General features: G+C 49.7%; 3 protein-coding genes across 9 annotated transcripts in view; 1 reads left to right on the top strand and 2 right to left on the bottom strand.

The window, feature by feature from the left end:
- On the bottom strand, nt 1-17122 carry gon4lb (gon-4 like b). 5 transcript variants are annotated; one of them, XM_041043543.1, is made up of 30 exons: nt 16741-16794; nt 15859-15955; nt 15206-15607; nt 14544-14618; nt 14190-14240; nt 14043-14081; nt 13714-13818; nt 13013-13114; nt 12782-12928; nt 12472-12694; nt 11727-11828; nt 11427-11467; nt 11059-11192; nt 9588-9837; nt 8953-9039; nt 7022-7208; nt 6763-6913; nt 6501-6651; nt 6178-6294; nt 4713-5873; nt 4337-4580; nt 4104-4261; nt 3825-4022; nt 3150-3293; nt 2427-2735; nt 1396-1494; nt 1182-1308; nt 599-1097; nt 388-490; nt 1-287 (listed from the first exon to the last, which is right to left on the bottom strand). In XM_041043543.1, the coding sequence occupies exons 1-30, from the start codon at nt 16770-16772 to the stop codon at nt 171-173; spliced, it is 5652 nt and encodes a 1883-aa protein (XP_040899477.1). In that variant the 5' UTR covers nt 16773-16794; the 3' UTR covers nt 1-170. The 5 variants fall into 5 exon arrangements, with proteins under 5 accessions (XP_040899477.1, XP_040899480.1, XP_040899479.1 ...); XM_041043546.1 differs by lacking the exon at nt 16741-16794 and adding an exon at nt 17102-17122 and having other exon boundaries at nt 12472-12928; XM_041043545.1 differs by having other exon boundaries at nt 1-276; nt 12472-12928.
- The window catches only part of LOC121185445 (ankyrin repeat domain-containing protein 34A), a 14410-nt gene continuing 8491 nt past the window's right edge, over nt 16024-21942 (top strand). Inside the window, exon 1 of the mRNA XM_041043548.1 lies at nt 16024-16095. The gene's annotated coding sequence lies outside the window, so the exon portion shown is untranslated. The remainder of the gene's footprint in view (nt 16096-21942) is intronic.
- Nucleotides 17112-21942, bottom strand: part of pnp4b (purine nucleoside phosphorylase 4b) — a 5587-nt gene continuing 756 nt past the window's right edge. Inside the window, exons 2-8 of one of the 3 annotated variants that reach the window (XR_005894364.1) lie at nt 21012-21184; nt 20399-20502; nt 19424-19599; nt 19099-19289; nt 18176-18255; nt 17808-18006; nt 17112-17135 (exon numbers count right to left, since the gene is read on the bottom strand). Coding sequence is in view for 2 of the 3 variants with exons in the window: in XM_041043550.1 (XP_040899484.1) it covers nt 17866-18006; nt 18176-18255; nt 19099-19289; nt 19424-19599; nt 20399-20502; nt 21012-21184 (865 nt within the window). In the remaining variant the exon portion in view is untranslated. Of the gene's footprint in view, nt 17136-17672; nt 18007-18175; nt 18256-19098; nt 19290-19423; nt 19600-20398; nt 20503-21011; nt 21185-21942 lie in introns of those variants that run through there. The other 2 variants (XM_041043550.1, XM_041043549.1) reach the window with 2 other exon arrangements.

The raw sequence follows: 21942 nt of genomic DNA on the forward strand, positions 1-21942 counted from the left end.
TGATGGAAAAATGTTTTATTGTAAAAAATCAAAAAACTGGTTGGATTTTACAGAAACATTAAATAATTTCGAAGTTTCATATTAACATTTTTTCTCATGTACAGTAAACACACCTGTGACCTTTAATGAACCTTTAGTTGCAACTCTTCTGATTGGTTCAGTCGTCAGTATCAGTCTTCATCCTCATTAGCTGCTGCTGGCTCAGTGGGTGGAGCCTCATCCTCGGAGCTGGTCTGACGAGCTGCCGTCCGAAACAAACGCATCAAATCACGAAACCTGCGAGACACCTGGACACAGGTAAAGCTGATGAACGTCTGCACATGAAGCACAAAACTGATGAAGCAGCTGACCAATCACAGCACCAACAAAAGACTAAAAGCCAATCACCTCACTGGGAGTCTTGTTGCCGAGCAGAGTAGAGATGGCCTGGAACGTGTTCTGATTGGCTCCTTCCTGCTGACACGTCGTCAAGATGACTCGATCGGCTTCTCTGTAAAACAACAACAGGGTTAAACAGACAGTGTGGACGCTCAGCTCCTCGCAGGAGGAACAGCAGGAGGAGCAGCAGGAGGAGCAGCAGGAGCAGCAGGGGGTGTACCTGGTCCAGAGGATGACTTTCTCACCGCTTGCTGTCAGGGAAATATTCTTGGCACAGACTGGGAAGTCAGGAGGAGGACTGGGACGAAGAGGAGCAGAGGAGGAGGCGCAGATGGAGGTGGGGATGGAAGACATGGAGGGGGAAATGACTGAGGACGTGCACACAGACAGCGAGGGAAAGGAGGACAGAGAGGAGACAACTGATGTAGGAGTGAAGCTGTCGGAGGTGGTGGAGGAGCAGATACAGGAACTGGAGGAGGTAACGACGGTGGAAGAGGAGGTGGAGGAGGTAACAGAAGAGGAGGTGGGGGTGACAGATGGGGGTTGTAGTGCTTCCTCTCTTCTGCTCCTCTTCACTGCTGGGCTGTGCTCCTTGTCAGTGTTCTTCCTGTCCTCCTCATCTTCGTCCTCCTCCTCATCATCCAGTTCCTCCTCCTCCTCCTCCTCCTCCTTCTCATCAGCCAAAGGGAAAGAGCCTTCCCATGATGCACCGCTTCGATCTGTTGATACAAACAATGTAATTATTCATACGAATCATTTTAATCAGCAGCTGTCTGCTGATGCAGCTCAGGTGTGTTACACACCTGGCTGTGGGCTGTCATCGTCCCCCTTCAGATCCAGATATTTGTCACCTGGTTCACCGTGGGCGGAGCTTATCTGAGAGTACAGAGGGTCCAGGCTCTTCAATGCTCTGGATACGCCCCCTGAAGTCTGGAGGGAAAATGAACAGGTGAGTCAGGAGGACCAGGTGTCTCTCACCATCACCGACTCTCAGCTGACAGAACACGAAGGACGGACCTTGTTGCCGTGGCAGCGAGAGCATCCTTTCCTCCTGTGTCGGCGGATCTTTCCATCAAGACAGGGACAGGGCCAGTCTTTGTCCGACCAATCGCAGTCCTGCAAATATCAGACAGTCAGCACAACTGGAAACATCAAAGTCTTTATCAGACCAATCATGTGCCTGGTGGGTTTGGGCGACGCGTTAAAATTTTCCAAACGGCGCCATGAGTTAAACACCGCCGGTAAACTCACGTACTGAGTTTTAAACCGGCAACGTGAAGGACCTACAAGCTGTGACGCTGCACTACCACTGAGGACAGCGCCGCCCTCAACTGACCACTGAATCACTGATGGTCAATCACTGATGGTCAGTCACTGTTAACCAATCGCTGATAACCAATTGCTGATAGCCAATCACTGTTAGCCAATCACTGATAACCAATCGCTGATAGCCAATCACTGTTAGCCAATCGCTGATAGCCAATCACTGTTAGCCAATCGCTGATAGCCAATCACTGTTAGCCAATCACTGATAACCAATCACTGATAACCAATCACTGATAGCCAATCACTGTTAGCCAATCACTGATAACCAATCACTGATAGCCAATCACTGTTAGCCAATCACTGATAACCAATCACTGATAGCCAATCACTGTTAGCCAATCGCTGATAGCCATTCGCTGATAGCCATTCGCTGATAGCCAATCACTGATAACCAATCACTGATGGTCAATCACTGATAGCCAATCACTGATAACCAATCACTGATAGCCAATCACTGATAACCAATCACTGATGGTCAATCACTGATAGCCAATCACTGATAACCAATCACTGATAGCCAATCACTGTTAGCCAATCACTGATAACCAATCACTGATAGCCAATCACTGATAACCAATCACTGATGGTCAATCACTGATAGCCAATCGCTGATAACCAATCGCTGATGGCCAATGCTAGTCACAGTCCTGGAAACACAAACACTGTCAGAACAAAGTGTAATCAGACAGGGAAGAAGTCCATGACTGAAAGTTCTTTCAGACCTTGTAGTTTCTGTGGGCGTCCATCTTCCTCCTCTGGCGCCGGCTCGCCATTGGTTGGATTTTATGCCCCTCCTCTTCCTCTTCGAGGTCTGGGAGCGTCACTTCCTCAAAGCCACCACTGACTCCGCCTCCTGGTACCTGGCCGACACCATCTCCAGCATCTGACCCACCCCCTCCCTCCTCCGGCCAATGAGCTTCTTCAAACTGTCCGGGACGGGCCGGAGGGGGGCGGAGCTCATCAAAAAATACCCAGAATTCAGCTTGTAGATGGGTGTGGCCCTTTAGCAGCGTGGCCATCTGAGCTTTCAGCTGAAAACCAAGATAACAGGTGATTTCAGCTTTATCACACCAGAAAAGTTCATCAGTAACTTAAAATGGCAACAGACGCAAAACAGGAAGTGGGCAGCGCTTCGTTTTCCCAGGCAGAGGAAACGACACACCCGAAGAGGAGGAGCCTCACTGCCGGAGAAGACAAAGATGGTGGTGAGGGCGAGCGAGAGACACCGATAGAACGAAACTGAAGCTCGGGCGGGAACCAACATTCAGCCGACAGCGTTTCTACGAGACCAGTAACAAAACCTGGCTGCTGGGCTCTGAGGAACATGGAAGGTGAACTTACGTAGAAATATAAGAATAAAAATGTTCATCAATCAATAAGATCAATGACATCTATCAACATACAGTTAGTGATAATGGTTGAACTGGGCTGTGCAGCAGCTGTACCTCGTGGATGCTGGTTGGACTCAGGTCCGGACCGGGCTGAAGAGCTTTGATGATCTTCTGGTAATGTGACGGATTATCTCCGAAACTGATCTCTAACTGTCGCAGGAAACGACGGCTGCGCTCAAACGCCTGATGCTCCTCGAACTGCAGAGACACGAGTTTACACACAATCAACTCTTTGTTCTTTACTGTCGTCACGTCTGCAGGTGACACACCCGTGACACACCCGTGACACACACGTGACACCTAATCTTTCTTCCTATTTTATCATAAGTTCAAACTGAGTTCGATCTGATTCAGTTCACCTGATGATTCTGTCACATGATTGGCTGAGAATATTTACACCTGCAAAACAGCTGAGCAGAAAAAACGTCCAGACTCTGTGATGATCTGATATCGACACGCTCAGGATCAGACTCATGTCCGCCCCACGTCCACGGCCTCGTGTACTGTTCGACTGGAGCTGTCCACCGAGCGTCCTGACTCGGGTCAGAGCTCGTCCAGCAGGTTTCTTCTACGTTAGCGTTTTGATTCCCACTGAACCGACGTTTAACACGTCCTGCAGCTCTGACCGAAGCCGACAGAGGGACAGAGACCGATCCATGGATTTCAATCACTCAGTTCAGCCCTACCTGAGATCCACCTGACATACACCTGGAGTCCACTCGTTCTCACCAGTCCACACTGCAGCGCCTGCTCAGGATGCAGGAACGCGGCGAACTCTTGGAGGAGGTCCGTCCGATCTCCCAGGATGAATCGCAGCTTCCTGAACAGCAGCACCACTTCCTGTCCTTCTCCCAACTGCTCGAACTCATTCAGAAGAGACACAAACTCCTCTATTTGCCCGGGTACGTCCTGCAGCGCCTCACGCACCTGTGGACACACAGGTAACACGCAGGTTAACGCGGTTCAGCGCCTCCACGTCCAGGACGCTACAGCTCTCCGTCACCTCACCCTGCTCAGGTAGGTCTGAGCGAAGGCCACGTCTTTGCTCTCTCGTTGCGGGTCGTTGTCCAGGATGTTCTCGTCCAACAGCAGCAGCAGTTTCGCGGTGTCTTTGCTGCGACGCTCCTGCCGACTCCTCCTCAGGCCGCGAAGCGGTCGGCTTCGACCTGTGGAGAAAAGGAGGTCAGGGGAAAATTGCATCAGGAGACAATCAGTGCAGACACGACGGAGTGACCTCTGACCTCGTCCTCGTCCAGGACACCTCCCTCCGCCTCTGGGCATCCCCTCTCCTGACGGCGGCTCCTCGTCTCCTCCCGCCTTACTGCTCCTCCCCTCTTCTGACTCCTCCCCTTTAGGCCCCTCCTCTTCTTCCTCCTCTTCCTCCTCCTGGGAGCCGGGGGAGGTCGGGGAGTGATCCTCCTCTGAGTCTCCGTCTGCACAGAGACGCCTCTCGGCTGCCAGCCAGGTCAGCTGCTTCATGGTCTCCTGAAAGGTCAAAGGTCAGAGATCAGCTGAGTCTGTGATCACAGAGTGAACCAGACAGGACAACCTGTCTGTAAGCATGACATCATCAGCTCACCTGATGTAGTGAGTGATGTAGGGAGACTTCCTGTTTACCTGTAACTCTGGAACAGACAGCACCGACTCCTCTGATGCAGATGACATCACTTCCTCTTCATCTTCATCCTGTGTGAGGTCATCAAAGTCCTCCTCCTCTTCCTCCTCCCCCTGCCGATCCTGATCTTCGTCCTTATCCTTCTCTCCTTCCTCGTCCCTCTCTCCTCCCCTGTCTTCCCTCTGTCCCTCCTCCCCCTCCCCTCCGTGCTCACCCTCTCCTCCCCCACTTCCACTTGCTTCCTCCTCTCCAGCTCCTCCAGTTCCTCCTTCACCTCCCCCGTCTTCCTCCTCTCCACCAGTGTGTTCTCCTCCATTCAAACTGACTACACCTGTAATAGTCCAGTCCTCTTCGTGTTGCTGCTGGTCCTCCTGCTCCTCCGTCCCTGCAGAGCTCCTCTCCTCCTCCTTTGACAGTGGGCTCAGTGTTGATGCTGAACCTGAACCTTCCTCCTCCACCCCTCCTTCCTCCTCCCCTTGGAGAAGGGGCTTTGTGGAGGTCTGTTTCACGTCCTCCTGCTCCTCTGTGTTTCGTCCACCGAGCTGCTGCCCCAGAGCATGCTGCGAGGTGGCAGTGGGCGGAGCCGGCTGCGTCAGCACCATCTGGAGGAGAAAGTAACCTGGGTTTACAGCGGCAGCTGAGCAAGGCATGATGGGATTCGTAGTGCTGGAGTTTGACAGGGAGGGTAGTGGGAGGAGGAGGGGGAGGGAGGAGGGCTGCTGTGCACTCTGGGCATTTGAAAGGTGCGTCTGGATGATGTCAGCACACACGGGATGAGTGGGGACTGGATGAACAGCAGCCAATGGGATGGCTCCGCAGACCGGAGGCGGAGCCAATGGAAGTGCTCCTGAAACAGCAGGAGAGTCAGAGAGTGAAGGGACACCTGGACGGGGCAGAGACAGGTAGCCGATCGGCTGCATGTCTATCTGTCTCTCCTCCTGTCTGTCTGCTGGTCTGTCTACCTGTCTGTCTACTGGGGCTTTGGCGAGCGGCAGCAGAGATGCATTGTGGGCAAGGGTGAAGAAGCGTCTGTGTGGAGCGGGCGGTGGGCGGGAAGTCTTGTTGAGCCAATAGGGGTGGAGTCTGAGGGTGCAGCCCGGGGGGAGGGAGGGGGGGTAACAGGTGGAGTCCGTTCGGGTCTTCTGGACGATCTGCTTACTGTTCTACAGGTGAGAACATCAGAGAACCAGGGTCACAACCAACAAGGTGAGGCGATTTCCTGCTGCTGATGAAGGAACAGGTGAGATACAGGGAGATTCCAGATGTTCTTCCTGTCTCTGTCACTAAAGGTGTGATTTTACTTTCTATGTTACTGACCTCTGTTTATTCTGACAGATGTTTCATGTTAAAATAAACCTGTCATTTAAAATCAAAGGAAAAAGCTGCAGTTTGCGTCCTCGGCAGCAGGGGGCGGACTCCTGGATCTGAATCCAGTTTGGAATGTGGGTGTGGTTTAGTCTGTCTGACCTTGAGCCAGTTGGGCATGTTGAGGGTGTTTCTGTCCACCGGGGGGAGCTGGTGTCCTGGCTGAAGTCTGCTGCAGGCGAGCGGCAGCGGGGGGACGACTCTCTGCGTCAGGAACATCTGAAAACACAGAGCAGCTGTTAATAACACCATTATTATTATTATTATTACCATTATAACAACCAGGTTCACAGCGCTCGGATAAACCGCTGCCAACCAGGAGCCGGGCTCTGCTGGACGCTTCGTCCTGTTTGTCTCTGTGACCAGGTCCTGACCTCAGTCTGTGACCTGCCTGGATGTAACGCAGCTGATCATGTGCCAGTCACCTTGATGACGTTCTTTTGCGGCGCTCTCGGGCCACTCATCTCTCTCACGTGTTTCCTGAAGTTCCATCGATTCTTACACAGCAGGTATGAGCTGATCAGCTGATCCGACTGGACCGCCCCCTCGAAATGCTTCAGACCCAGAACGATCAGCCTGCACAGAGGCATCATGGGACAGTCAGTCTAAACCACTGACAGTGTGTGAAGCAGATATCAGTCACTTGCATGGAAACTTCTCACTGAGTGCTGTGTAGTGTGTATCTACCCGTCCTCTCCTGCAGTGTAAACGCTCCTGTGGTGTTGGCCGTGGTGGGCGGGGTCCAGGCTGCAGACAGGAAGTAGTTCTGGGTAGAGGAAGACGGGTCGAGTGGCGAACAGCCAGGCGGTGTTGGCAGGCAGCAGAGGGAAGGCGTGGCCTAAACAGAACCAGAACAAGCTGAGATAAAGACCGCTGGAACGAACACGTGGTCAGAAACACAAACGTTTAACTGCTGACAGAGCAAAGCTTCATGTCTCCTTCTTACTGTTGGTGGCAGGAGTCATCGTCGGGAGCCAGCGTCTGGAGGCAGGAGGCGCAGGAGGAGCAGGAGGAGGCTCCTCTCTCTGCTCCACCTCCTGCAGCAGATCCAGAGCGCCCTGGAGGTTACACGCTTTAAAGCTGCTGGGGAGAAACACCTCCTCCTGACGGCTGGCAAACTGCTGCAACTCCTCCTGCAGGGAGAGGAAGTAGTTTGTTATGTTGTTGTTTACTGAGTGACCACGTAGTGTTTGTGTTGTCGTTGTTTACTGAGTGACCAGACTGCGCCACGAAGCAGGATCTGTGGTTGTCCATCTAACTTCAGGTTCAACCATCGCAGTGGTTTGTGAACTGTCGCTCTGAAGCCTCGAGTTTGGCGATTTGGCCGTCGCCATCTTGGTTTTTTGGAGCCAGAAGTTACCATATTTGGATAAGGGGGCAGGGTGGGGGAGGGGCTGAGTGAGGACAGGAGGACACTCTCCACGCCCACCTACGCTCCTGGCTCTGGGCCGCATCGCGCTAAGTTGCTAACAAAGTTAGCTTCCGTAATTCGAGATGAACTTTATAATAATAATTTATAAGTGTTAAAGTGTTAAGAGATAAGAGAATCCTTCATTAGTCCCTCAGTGGGGAAACTGCATTTAGCAACAGCAGAGGTACAGCACAGTAAGTGAAAGTAAAATATAGGTAGAGACCAATATGGCCAGAATATTATTTACAGATTAAATAATAATCTTTGTAGCTAAATGCATCCATTAATATTACATATAAGAGGAGAACTGTAATGTTTTACAAGGTGAAGTTACATGTTACACAGTGGAATCATGGGTATAAGCTAACTATAAGCTAACTGTGTATCATCACCCACAGATACAGGTGAAGGCTCACAGGTCTGTGACATGTTACGGCCACACACAGTGCACATACATGACGTGTGCTGTAAACACTGTCCAGCCTCGGCCTACGCTGTTCTTCTTCTCCTGCATCCTCATATTTCCACTGTCTTATTACACTCAGCTATAAATGTTCTAATCATTTAAGTTTAATGAATCAGTTCATTACATTGTGTTACACAGCTTTCTGCTCAGATCCATGGTTAATGCAAGTGCTGAAATTATAAAGTGTTTACTCTAAGTTTGATTTTTGTGCACACTACTGTAATCACCCACGATCACACTGATGAAGGTTTCTGCCATGTAATGAATTATGAGCCTATTTCTACATTATCTTTAATCAGTTACATCAACAAGAGACACGTTTATTTTATGTTACAGTTCTTGACCCGTGACAAAGATCAGACAACATCTTAAATGTTCCTTACACGAGTCTTTCTGAAAACACTTAAGCATCCTGTTCCTGAGGCTCACAGGTCTGTGCTTCACGGTAAATACCCTCCGTGCTGTGACCTCACAGCTTTATCTGAAACACAACACACATTAAACACATTTAACTGTAGTTAGTGTGCACGCTGTGTACCATGGTGTCGTCTAAATGGCCTGTCATTCACTCCAGACCACAGATGTCAATCAAATAGCCACGCCCTCTAATACACTGTTCTAACAGGTCTAATGTTTAATTATTTTCAGATGGATAACTGACCCGACCCAGTGGCCATCAGTCGTACTGCACTTTAAGGCACAACGTCCATTTTGTTTACGGTCCATGGGTTCAACGCTTGGTTTTCAGAATTAACCCAAGGATCATGTGACTGGGTTTCCAGTGATCTGATTGGTCAGCAGTCTGGACTGTTAACAGGTTATGATCTGATGCGGAGCAGGTTACCTGTGCAGCGTTAGTTACCATGGTGATGTGACCTGGTAAGAAGTGAACCACAGTAGTAACCCAGAGTTAAACCTGAAGTTAGCTGGATAACCACAGATCCTGCTTCGTAATCCTGAACTCAAAAGGTGTTTGTGGTGTTGCTGTTTACGGACTGACCAGGTAGTGCTTAGTCATGCAGGCTTCGTGGTTCAGGGCATCGACACGGCGACTCAGCAGGTGAACCTGAGTCAGCAGCTGCACATGCTAAGAGACAGAAACAAAAGCTGTATTTGAGCATGATGATGGAGATGAAGATGAACCGATCGCTGGTACACACATACAAACGCAGAGATCGACGTATCTAACACCAGAGGGCGGGGAGAACGTAAACCCTCTAACAGGTCCTGGATCCATCCAAAACACATGTGGACCAGATGGACAAACTGGCAGGACCCGTCCAGGAGGACTGGACTCACTGTTACTGAACCAGGACCTGAACACAGAATCCACATCAGTCCTCGGTGACGTGAGGCTCCATGATCCTCCTCAGGGAATATTCTCTTCTCCAGGGGAAAGTCCAACAGAGCAGCACCTCGCTGGACGCCTTTCACTGTGGGAACTGTGAGACACCTGTCCAGGTGACCAACGACATGTCTACATCTCAGAGAAATGTTTTTTAACATAGTGCCCTTCTCTTTCCTCGCAGGCCGTGGCGCAGTAAGGAGCAGCTTCGGACTTTGGAAGGACCCTGCAGTAACATCTGGAGCTACATGAATGAAAGTGACTTGACATCAGAGTAGAAACAAACATACCTGCTGTATCTGCTGCTGCAGCTGCTGCTTCTGGGTGAAGTCCAGGTGGAGGGCAGGGCACACCTGGCTCGCCAGCAGTAAGACGGGTGTGGCGGTGCTGGGCTGCGGGCCGGACAGGCTCTTCATTTTTATGTTGTCACGGTGATGATTGGTTGTGTCCTGCAGGGCCCGCCTCTGCTGCAGAGCTTCGTACTGTTTTCGGACCGTTCGCCGTCGCTCCGTTAGCATGCCGGCTAACGGAGCCTCGAAACTGCAGACAGGAAAAACAAACGGCTGTAACTGCCACACGCTTTAGGGGTGTGGCCTGTGATGTTTCATCAGAAGACTGACCATCAGTGGAATAAATGTGAGACACACTGAAGTGTCCCAGCTGTGTTTGGACAGAGTTTCTGTTGTATGAGACCTGACGGGACATGTCCCCCCCTGCTGGTTTCTTCTTCATGTTCCTGTTTGAAGAAGCAGCAGCAGCAGAGGCTGTTTCTCTTCCTCCAAACCCAAACAGTCACAGCACTTCTCTGCTGCACCGTCCCAACAGGAGGACCGACACCAGCTGCACAGTTACCATGGGAACGTCTTCTCAGACTCAGACCCACTGTACCTGTTTCTATAGATGCATCAGTACAAAGTCATGTGTAAAAATGAGGACAGCCTCTGAAAGCCTGTGTGTTTTAACATATTTGAACTGAGGCCTTCAGAAAGAAGACCGCAGCAGCTTCTGAGTCTGGTGAGAGATTTAAAAAGAATTTAAAATCAGCCGTTCCACTGCCCAGGTCTGGCTGTCCAAGCAAGTTCCCCCGGAGAGACAACCGCAAGTCGCTGAAAACCCAAAATGTCTTCACAGGACCTGCAGCAGGTTCTTGCTACTGTTGATGTGAAGGTGCATGTGTCAACAATCAGAAGGAGACTCATGGGACGTGTGCAAGGAGGAAACCTGACGTTTGCCAGAGAGAACGTAGACAGAGACCAGGACTTTGGACAGATGAGTCTAAAACTGAATTATCTGGACACCAGAAGAGAGGACATGTTTGACGTAAACAAACACAGATCAGATGTTTATCCCACTGAGACGCTGTCAGGTGACCTGAAACAGGCTCAAACATCTACAGCTGAAAGAACTCTGCACTGAGGCCTGAGGCAGACTGTCCTCACACCGATGTCCAACACTGGGACATGGCTTCACAGTCCCACTGAAGTTAGTTCACACTGGCTGTGAGGGGGTCGGTGTCCTCACTCTTCCTCAGTGTTTTTGTTGATATCTTTTCTTTAATGATTAAAGGTTTAGTTGTTTACCTGCAAATAAAAAACTTGATTTTCCAGATAAATAAAAACATTTGAACATTTTTTTTCATGAAGAACTAAATGTTTTACGGGCTGTCCTCATTTTTTCACGACTGTATGAATTTACATGTGTTTAAGCCTGACTTCCCATCATGCATCAGAACACACTGAACACACTGTGCAGGAGTTTTACCGTAAAGCCTGTGGAACATTGAATTTGGGTCCAGTCTGTGACGGGGCGTCCTCCTCCTCCGGCTCCTCCCGCTGCTCCTGCTCCTCCCGCTGCTCCTGCTCCTCAGCGGTCACCTCCTCCTCCTCCTCCTGAAGCTGCAGCCACCGAACATCAGCGTCACATGAAAACAGCTTTGACACTGAACAGTCCATGAAGTCAGAAAACAGAAGCACCGTCCAACATTCCTGAGTTTCAGCCGATCAGGAAACTGACTGTAAAATTACCCACAATCCAACAACAGTCGACGACGTTTCAGTTTAAGACAGTCGGCATCACACACACACACACACACAAACAAAGCAGGAAGCAGCTGGTAAACATCAGCTCACCGTGTCGAACAGCTCCTCCAGCAGCTCGTTCACCTCCCTCTCTGAAGAGGAAGAAGAAGAAGAGTTCACACCGAGTCTGAAATTCTTCCCAATTTGTCATTGAAACTGCTCAGCATCTACTGTCTGTCCCTTTACTTCAGTGTCTCCAGTCCAACATACGGTCTACTGTGTCTCAACAATCCCACAATGCAATTCTTTTTACATTTTCCAACTGAAAGAGCACTGAGCGAGTCTACAGCAAGACGATGAAGCTCAGTGTGTGAAAGCTGAATTCAGTGTGACTGTTGGGGGGGGACCCACTGGTGATCTGGACGGCCCGGTCTGTCCTGTAGTCCTCCAGGTCTGGTTCGTCCATGTCGTCCAGGAAGTTGTACTCAGGGTCGTCGTCATCATCGGCTTCCTCTGAGGAGTCAAACATTCAGAGATGTAAACAACAATGACAACAAACAAACAAACAGACTCACACTTCCTGTTCACACTTCTTTAGTGTCCCACTCTGACTCTGCTGCTCAGCCTGTCCTGCTCGGAGCAGACGAGGAAACGCTGCACGTCTCATCACTCTGTGAAAACATCTACAGAATCCATTCGCTGATTGGAGGCTGGATCTCAGAGGGGACGTCAGACACCGGTCTGGTCTCACAGCTGCCACAGGACTGTGGATTACACACTGACGATGAGGACGAACGTCTCAGATCTATCAGTACGCTATCAGTAAGCAGCCATCACCAACACGTAGCTCACTGACTCAGCCTGCAGCCGTCATCAGAGACATCTGTCCTGCTGCTGAAAGACAAACTGTCTCAGCGACCAAACACAGACACATTTCTCAGACATGTTTTCCTGACGCTGATATTTCAGGCAGCATCGACTGCTGATCATCTGATTTATTTCATTTCACTACAAAAACACAAAATGATCAAAGTTGTGAAACTGAAAATGACGTGTGCAGGTTTGGTGCCGCCAATCAAACCGAGGCCCGGCGCTGCAGAGAGCAGCCGCTGATTAAAGCCTGTCACACAACACTGCCGGCGGCTTGACCTCTGACCTTCGTTGTAGGGGGCCATGAGACCCTGCAGCCACTTTGTCCAGTGACGGTCCTCCTCCCGCTGGGCGGTACCCAGGTCGTACATGTCAGCCGTGATGTCAGGGGCCAGAAGCTCTGCCTCCAGCTGATCCAGAGGAACGTTCACGAGACGAAGTTTGGAGCGAGTGCGAAACGCCAGACAGCCTTCATCGCCACCATCATCATCATCTTTTCTGTCCAAAGACTGAGAGACAGACAGTGACAAAAACAGGTGAAGAGAGACAGTTGGGTGTAGGCAGGGGTTAGTGGCGAGCTCAGGGGGTGGTGTTACCTGGTTAAGGGTGTAGGCCGGGCTGCAGTCCAGCTCCTCCTCTACGGCGTTCAGTCTTTCCAGAAAGGAAGACTCAGCCGGAGACGTGAGGTGCTGAGGAGCACAGGTCGAGGTCGTCGCTTCTTCCCTCAGCTGTCCTGGAGATCTCTAAACAGAAGGTCAGAGGTCAGCCATGAGGACACCTGAGGATCTCAGAGACCAGGGCACCTGTGGGGTGAGAGGTCAGGGTACCTGTATGGGTCCATCAGTCCTCTGGTGTGAGGACAATCTGAGCTGAGAGTCCTGATGCTTTCTGAGAGGTGAAGCCAGGCTGTCTGCATCACTGAGGAAGGTCTGCACACACACAGAGACAGAGACACACAGAGACACACAGACAGACAGAGACACACAGACAGACAGAGACACACAGACAGAGACACACAGAGACACACACACAGACAGAGACACACAGACAGAGACACACAGAGACACAGACAGACAGAGACACACAGACAGAGACACAGAGACACACAGACAGAGACACAGAGACACACAGACAGACAGAGACACACAGAGACAGAGACACACAGACAGACAGAGACACACAGACAGAGACACACAGACAGACAGAGACACACAGACAGAGACACACAGACAGACAGAGACACACAGAGACAGAGACACACAGACAGACAGAGACACACAGACAGAGACACACAGACAGACAGAGACAGTCTCATTAAAGGACAGTTCTGTCTCACTGTCTCTGTTACGACGCCACAGAACGGCGTAGGCGGCGTGACGACCACAGACCGAACTTCCTGTTCAGATTCTTCACTGATCCAAACACAGGAACATGAATTTTCTGTTTCCTGATTAAACTGATGATGCAGCTCATTAACTGACTGAGCTAAACGAAGACGTGACAGGTCAAAGGTCAAAGATTCAGTCACCTCCTCCGCTGTATCTTCCTCTTCTTCCTCATCCTCATCAGGACAATACTCTTCATCTGACGAGTCCCCGTCATCCTCAAGATCAATGTCCACAAACTGAGGAGGCTGCAGGAGGGACAGACAGTCAGACAGACAGTCAGAGAGATAGTCAGTCAGACAGACAGAGAGAGAGACAGAGAGACAGTCAGAGAGACAGACAGACAGACAGACAGACAGACAGACAGACAGACAGAGAGGGAGAGACAGTCAGAGAGACAGACAGTCAGAGAGAGAGACAGAGAGACAGACAGAGAGACAGTCAGACTGAAATCATCCTGGAGTTAATTTACCTTGACTGAGTTCACTGCTGACAGACTCCAGTCCAGTGGCTGTAACCAGACAGACAGTGACAGACAGACAGGGGAAGAACATTCATGTCAGAGAAACGTGTTCGTCCAGACAAAGCAACAGAGAGGACAGTCTGAAGTGGAGTTCACCTGTCCCTGCTGGACGGCCTGTTTCAGTCTGGACCGAGTCATCTTAGGTTCCTGTTGGAAAAAACAGAGAAATGCTAACAGTCTGTAAACAGACAGACAGGTGCACAGACAGGTGCACAGACAGGTGGACAGGCAGGTGGACAGGTAGCTGGGCAGACGGGTGGGCAGACGGGTGGGCAGACGGGTGGGCAGACGGGTGGGCAGACGGGTGGGCAGACGGGTGGGCAGACTGGTGGACAGACTGGTGGACAGACTGGTGGACAGACTGGCAGCTTCAAGTGTTTTTTGTCAGAAACTTTAAAAATGTGGAGATGCTTCAACAAGCTGCAGGACAAAGAAAACAAGAGGACTCACAAACATGGGAAGGTCCTGAGTGTCTCTGATGGCAGCTTTCATCATGGCCACCACGCGCTCATGGGTAATCACCTCCTAACATGGGACACACAGCTCGTTACGCAGCGCTCACAGAATCTGATGCATTGTGTAGAGAATGAAACGCGTTACACGCTCTGGGGCTGTGTGATGTCACAGTTATGTTTCATCTGTGTGAGAATTCACGTGAGAGCAGGACAAACAAACACGGACGAGACGAGGAGAAAATGCAAACGTCTGACCAGCTGAGACAACACGCGCGGCCCGAACCTACAGGACCAGGACCAGGACCAGGACCAGGAGGAGGAGGAGGAGGAGGAGGAGGAGGAGGAGGAGGAGGAGCTGCTGCTGCGACGTCAGGATGAGAAAAGTTTGATCCCAAGCAGGAAACTGACACGGACGAGTCTACGAGCGAGACGCTGAATTAGAGAAGGATGCTCGAAATAAACCGCAGCACATGGAGGAGGTGAAGGCTGCCGCTCTGTCAGAGACACGGCTTCAGCTTACAGAGCTGAGAACAAGGAAGAGCAACGAGCAACGGCGTGCATCAACATCTGGAAACGAGGTTTTGGTCGCATCACACAGCCCCAACACACGGTGACATGTGACGTGTGTGTGTGTGTGTGTGTGTGTGAACTGCTCACGTGCAGGATGGTGCGGACATTGCTGGAAGTCAGGTTGTGCTGTTTGGACTTCCTGTCCAGGTCGATGTCCAGTCGTCCCAGTTCATCCTCACTGGACTCGCTGGTCTCCATGGCAACGGCATCTGCGTCCAACATCCCCCCAGCCGTGGAGGTAGACAGCTCAGGTGTTACAGACGAACACCTGGGCCCGCCCCCCTCAGGTGAACACCTCAACTTTTGCTCAGGTGACACACCTGTGTCACCTGACACAGGTGTTCTGTTCTCAGAGGAACTTCCTGTGCGAGGCGTGACCGTCTGTGACTTCCTGTCCCATCCGAAGACGCTTCTCTGTCCGTCCGTCCTCAAAGATTTGAACCGTACAGGACAAACCTCCTCTCCTGCAGGACGCCTTCTGTCGGTACTCTGAAACACAGCGAGGTGATCAATACCTCCCTCATCCATACAGGTGATTATAACAGACATGTTACTGTGATCACAGACAGGACTCTGTGACGTGTCTGTAAAGCAGCACAGACGCTCGGACTGTCACGGTGCTCCAGAGTCCCGCCATTTTGGTGTGACCAAAAACCTGTGAGGTACACAAAACCATTTTGATTGGCTGCGCTGGTGTCTGACGTTTAGCAGGTCTGTGTGTCGGGTCATTTTTTCCCTACCTGCATTCTGCTAAGACCCGCCCCACTCTGCCTCTGATTGGCTCTGATGTGTGGACCTGCACCCTGAACTCCTCCTTGACTGACATCCTCCCTAACCCTTAAAACATACAACAAAGAGAACAACGTTTGTTTCATCAACAAAAACGTTGTGGTTACACCTCCCCCTGATCCGGCACCACCAGCGGAGGTAACTGCTCCTGTCTCTCCACCTGTCTCCACCTGTCTCCACTGTCCCAGGTAAGATCAGAGGTGCAAGTATTCACATTGTTCACTTCAGTAAAAGAACCAATGCAGCAGTGTGTCCATTACAGGCAGAACGTAGTTCCAGTATGACAGTAGAAATACTGCTGTGGTCGATCAGGTTATTGACATGTGATTCCCTGAGGTTCGACAGCATCAGCTGATTGGATTACAAACAATGTCTTATAGTACAAAGGTCTGTTATATTATCAGTTAACTAAAGCTGTGGAACAGAAAGTATAAACCCAAGGATCTGAGAAGTTCAGTACTCGAGTAAATGTCCTTCTGACTTCCTGTGGCTCAGACACGAACCAGAAACATCGTGTTTAAAATAACTTACTGCAGCGCCAAAAATCTGTGGACGCACGAGGATGAAATATTATTAATATCTGTGCGTCCGCGTGCAGCCCGCTTCATCCTCAGCCTCCCCTGAGCGTCCGTTAGCTTCGTTAGCTGCCAGCACAACAACATTAGCAGACTGCAACGTTAGCAAAGCTAACACCGTCTGAGCAACTGAGCAGGCGCAATAGTTGTTTCGTTGCGCGTGGGTTTGTGGCGCGAGGTTCGGCAGTAAGATCAATAAAGACCCGAACTATCAAATAACAGAGAGAATCAGAGAAACAAATGAACTTTAAAAGGTACCGTGAGACTGATGTCGGCAGCCATCGCTCCATCGTCAGGTTAGCCCTGTTTGCTAAGCTAGTTCTTGTTCCGCCAACAACACTAACACTTCCGTTCGGAGTCCAATATAAGGACTTCAAAATAAAAACGGTGTCCTTAGTTTTTCTGGCGACACGTAACTGTGACATTAACCACGACAATAAATAACCTTTAAGTGAATACCGAAGTTTATCAGTAATGTGGAAAGAAACATCTGTAATCTGGATATTAACAAGAAAAATGTAAACGATCTGGTTAATAACGTTTCAAAGCATAATAAGCTGGAAATTAACGTATGAAACCACCAATAACCAGGATGTTATTGGACCATGGAATCAGTTACCTGGAGAGCCATCCTCTCAGGTCCTGTCAGTCACCTGTAAAGAAATAAATACGGAATTAACCTCTATACAAATAAAATTTGATTGACTGATCAACAGTGATGATATTTCCCTTTGAGTCTCCAGATATTCCACATTTGCAGAGTTTATCAAAAGAACATTGTACAATAGTTGAAGTGCAGCTCAGACTGACAACATACTCAGGTCAGCACTGTATACACTGCTCAAACTGTGTATATTGTTTTTTGTTGTTGTTGTTGTTTATAGTATTTATTTTTCTACGGTAAAGCTTGAGTTTTCATATTTTTGATTTTTTTGTATATTCTGGGTGCCTGTGTCTGTGACAGTAGTAATTATAAGTGAGGTAGATGGATGGATGGGTGGGGTGGGGATCCCATACTGAGTGCTTGGGACTTTGTTTTTTGCTGTTAACACTATGGCAGCCAGGCTATGCAAAGGGGCAATGACCACGATCGTCCCAGGGACAATCCTGGACGATCGTGGACATCTGAAGAAGCATAGGAGATAGAGCGATGGGATGGTGACCAGGACACAGGGCAGGCTGACGCTCTCAGGAGTAAACCTGTGTTTAATCTTTTGTTTTTATGAGAATTCAGTTCACAGCTGAAACACATCAGCAGCAGAAACATACGACATAGATTACAGACTCATTTAACTGCACTTTACTCTGAAAACACCTGAACATACAGCTCATACACAGTTCTACAGACGTGGACTGAGACGTGGACTCAGACGTGTGTTATATTCAGTCAGTGTTGATGCTTTGCTGCTGGCAGCGACAGATCAGTGTGGTGACCAGTTTCTGCAGAACCTCTGCCCTCATTTTACTGGTCTGAAGAACCTCTTCATGGTTCACCTTCTCCTCCCGACTGTAGTCCAGAGACACCTGCAGCATGACACAGGTGTGTCAGCGGCATCACACAACCACGTGACAGCACAACGTTTGAAAGTCAAATCTCTGCCAGAAATTTCAGTTTCATGTTTTTTAGTGTTGTTTTTTTTGGCCACAGCGTCACATCAGATCACCCTCACATGGTGTCATTTTAAAAACTGACCTTATTGGTGATGAGGGACAGACCAAGAACTCTGAGTCCACAGTGTTTCGCCACTGTCACTTCAGGAACGGCACTCATTCCTGAAGAGACGAAAGGACGTAGAATGTGAGTGAGGATGCATTCAATGACCTGATCAGTTACTTTCACAGTAAGATTCTGATCTTCGTCTCATTGTCGTTTTTGTTTACCTTCTGTAATTCCACCGCAACAAATAAACCAACTGAGTAAAATGAGGTGGCAGGTGAACACTGCTGGTGAATCAGAGTAAACACAGCAGGAGATGGGTCACATGACTTCATTCTCTGTCCTGATTGTATTTAGCAGTTTGCTGAGCTGCAGGGTTCCACTCTGTCTCATCATTTGAGGAGAACCGGCCGATGTTCTGGTTCCTGCTGGAACAGCAGGAGTTCGTGCTCATGTAGGGGAATCTGCTCTTCACACTGTTGATACACCATGATACACTCTGCTGCTTTGTACCACACTTTGAATTTTTGTTAATTTTGCTTTCTGTGCTTTTATTGTATTTATTGCCTTTTTATCTTAAGTTGGTGGATACTGCTGGAATCTGTGAATTTCCCCTTGGGGATGAATAAAGTATGTATCTATCTAAAAGGTCCAGAGAAATCCCTCCCGGAGTCCCTGAACCTCTTCAAGGATCCATAAAACTTCCCCAGTGACCCCTAGAACTTCCTCGAGGAACCCCTGAAACTTCACCAGGACCCCAATGATCTCCTCACAGGCCTTTGGCTTTTCTCAAAGACCCATTGAACAAACATTCTTGAAGACAGGATCCCTGACCCACCGACTCATTACGGCTCATTACCACTCATTGATTATTAATGTGGCTGGTGGGAGGGTTTCCCTTCAAATGGCCAATCACTGAAGACACAGTGTCTGTCTGTCTGTCTCTGTGCTTGTCTTACCCACAGAGTCACAGCCCAGGATCAGCAGCATTCTGGCCTCAGCGATGGTTTCAAAGTTTGGTCCGCTCACCATGCAGTACACACCCTCTCTGATGAAATCACTGCAGCCGAGCTCAGACCCAACGTCCAACGCCAACCGCCTCAGATCCTTACTGTAGGCATCCGACATGCACGGAAACCTGATCCCAAAACTATAGATAGATGGTCGGAGAGACAGTCAGACAGACATATGGTCAGAGAGACAGACAGACGGTCAGAGAGATAGACAGACGGTCAGACAGACAGATATTGTCAGAGAGACATACAGTCAGAGAGACTGTCTCACCGCTCGTCGTTGGGTCCACACAGCGGGTGCTGTCCAGCGAATCCCGGCAGGTTGATGTGGTCCTTGATGATCATGATGTCACCGACCTTAAAGTCTGGACAGATTCCTCCTGAGGCGTTTGTCACCAGCACAGACTCCACCCCCATCAGCTTAAAGATTCTCACAGGGAACGTCACCTGAGACAAGTACAGAAACAGAGGTACAGACAGGTGAGCAGATCTGTCTCATGGGAGACATATTCCCTCCAGTTCTGTGTCTCCTCCTGCACAAGAAGGCATCAAGGAGGATCCGGATCACTTCAGCTGACAGCAGTGATCTGAAAGAGCGTAAAAGCATGAAAAAGCACCGGTTCTCCTCTAAGATCCTGATCTTGGGCCGAGTCTAGTCCAGAACCAGACAGCTTTATACCCACAGAGCACAGGTCAGCTGACCGACTATGACATGGAGCTCACACTGAATGTAAACACTGGACATCCAGTCAATTTGTCCAGTGACAATCAAAAAAAAGACAACAGCTTCCTGAGCAAATGATAGAAAGAGACAATGGTGGTGTCACTTTGTCCAACTGTACGATGCAACGACACATCTGAGGCTTCTCTGTCGTGATACTAACACTGTGCTTCCTACAGTTTCTAACAGAAATCTGATCTCAGATCAGGCCAGGAATCAGTCCCGCCTCGGCAGAAACCGGCCTGACTCTAAAACCAGTCGGGAGACAGGTTGGGTCAAACAGCGTCTGTCCAGGTTAAGGTTCAGGAGGCCCTTGGTTTCATGGTTATAGTTGACATTTGACCTGCCGACTGTGGGACTTGTCTGATATGGCCCTGTCAGGAAGAGATATGAGGCAGGAGACAGAGATTCGAGACAGTTGTCATGCTGCTGAGGAAGTCTTTCATAGAGACAGTGGACAATGACTGATCCTGGACAGTCAGGCTTCAGGGCAGTGTCCTGTTAGCAGGAGTGATGAGGACTCACCTGGCAGAGGGAGTAACCTTCATACAGGTGGAAATGACCCTGCATGAAGACGCAAGGGGTGTCCTTGATCGTCCCAAAGACCAGGCAGCCCTCATGACCTGGGACTAAGACAGAGACACAGGGACAGTACATCAGACAGATAAAGAAAGATTCCATATGAGTAGCTGTACCAAAGATAAGATCCTGAACACGTCTCAAACTTTGACGTTTGACATTTTTGACAAAATAACCTTCAAATAATCCTCAGAAAGGAAAGTAAAAAATATTCTTTCATTCAAAACTCAGTCAGCTGCTACTTGTTCAAGGAGAGTTGAGTCGAGGGCAACTGGACTCATGGACAGGCTTCACATTAACCTCTCACCCAAGAGGCTTCCGGTGAGGAGTCTCAGGTATTTAACCTCTGTAATGTCATGATCAGGGCCACTCGTGTTCGTGGGTTTGTTATCGCTCCTGCTGTTGTGAAGGTTTGTTAAATCTCCGTTTACCTCTGTTGAGGTGATTTCTCTACTTTAAAGTAGATCGCCTCCTTCACTCCTCCTTAAAACCACCTGTCCTCCCTGACCCTTCAGGTGTGGGCAGACTGCCTGGAGTGTTGAGGGCGTGTTAAACTCACCTGTGCTAACAGGGAAGTTGGGGATGTCCTGGTACCTGAAGGTCTGTTTGTTGGCGGCTCCGTCTGCAAGCAGACCAAGTCCTGAGCCACAGATCACTGCCACCTTCGGGCGGTGACTCGTCTGGTTCAGTAGCCACTCAGTAGTTAGTTTGTAGTCCTCAAAGGAGCAGCAGCTGGGGGGGTGGGGGCAGAGGAACATGAACAGCACCGTGAATCAAACATCAACAGTTTATTTTTTATGAGTCATAAAAAGTCAGATGAGATTCAACCTGTTTCCAGAAATAAGATGTAGAATAAAGCAGTGGTGGTCTCTGTCTGTGTGATACCGAGTCAGGGTTTATGTCACAGGGCTCAGCTGCCTCATTTAAAATGTGTTGGGAATACCTGCTCTATGTAACACACACACATTCTCTGATCACTGATCGATCAAATCAGTGAGTCTTCTCCATATTAAACCACATGGGGACAGTAAAATGACCCGTTAGTCCAGGGTGAGGGTGCGGGGGTCGGGTCGCGGGGGTCGGGTCCCTCTCCCCTGCATCGTTTTCCAGCGCGTCCTGCAGGATCCCGAGACGTTCCCAGGCCAGAGGAGACACTCCGGCAGGTTCTGGGTCTGCTTCGGGCCGTGCTACCAGCTGCACACACCACAAACATGTTTGACTTCCTGCCAAAAACACAGACACAGCTCTCGCTCTGGTTTGTCTTTGAGGGCTGGAAGGTGATCAGTAACAGCCCTGGAACCCCGGGTTCCCACACTAACCCCAAAAGTTCCCCTGAGAGACCCAATCCATGTCCACAAAGCACGTGCAAACTCCCATGATCCCACACGAGACCTTGCAAAGGTAAAGAGCTGCTCCGCTGTTCTGCTGTTTCGGTTCAGTTTGTGCTGTCCAACAAAATTCTGCTGAAGTGAACTGTGGACACAGATGGG

The sequence above is a fragment of the Toxotes jaculatrix genome, chromosome 8, assembly GCF_017976425.1.
Source record: "Toxotes jaculatrix isolate fToxJac2 chromosome 8, fToxJac2.pri, whole genome shotgun sequence".
Classification (NCBI taxonomy): domain Eukaryota; kingdom Metazoa; phylum Chordata; class Actinopteri; family Toxotidae; genus Toxotes; species Toxotes jaculatrix.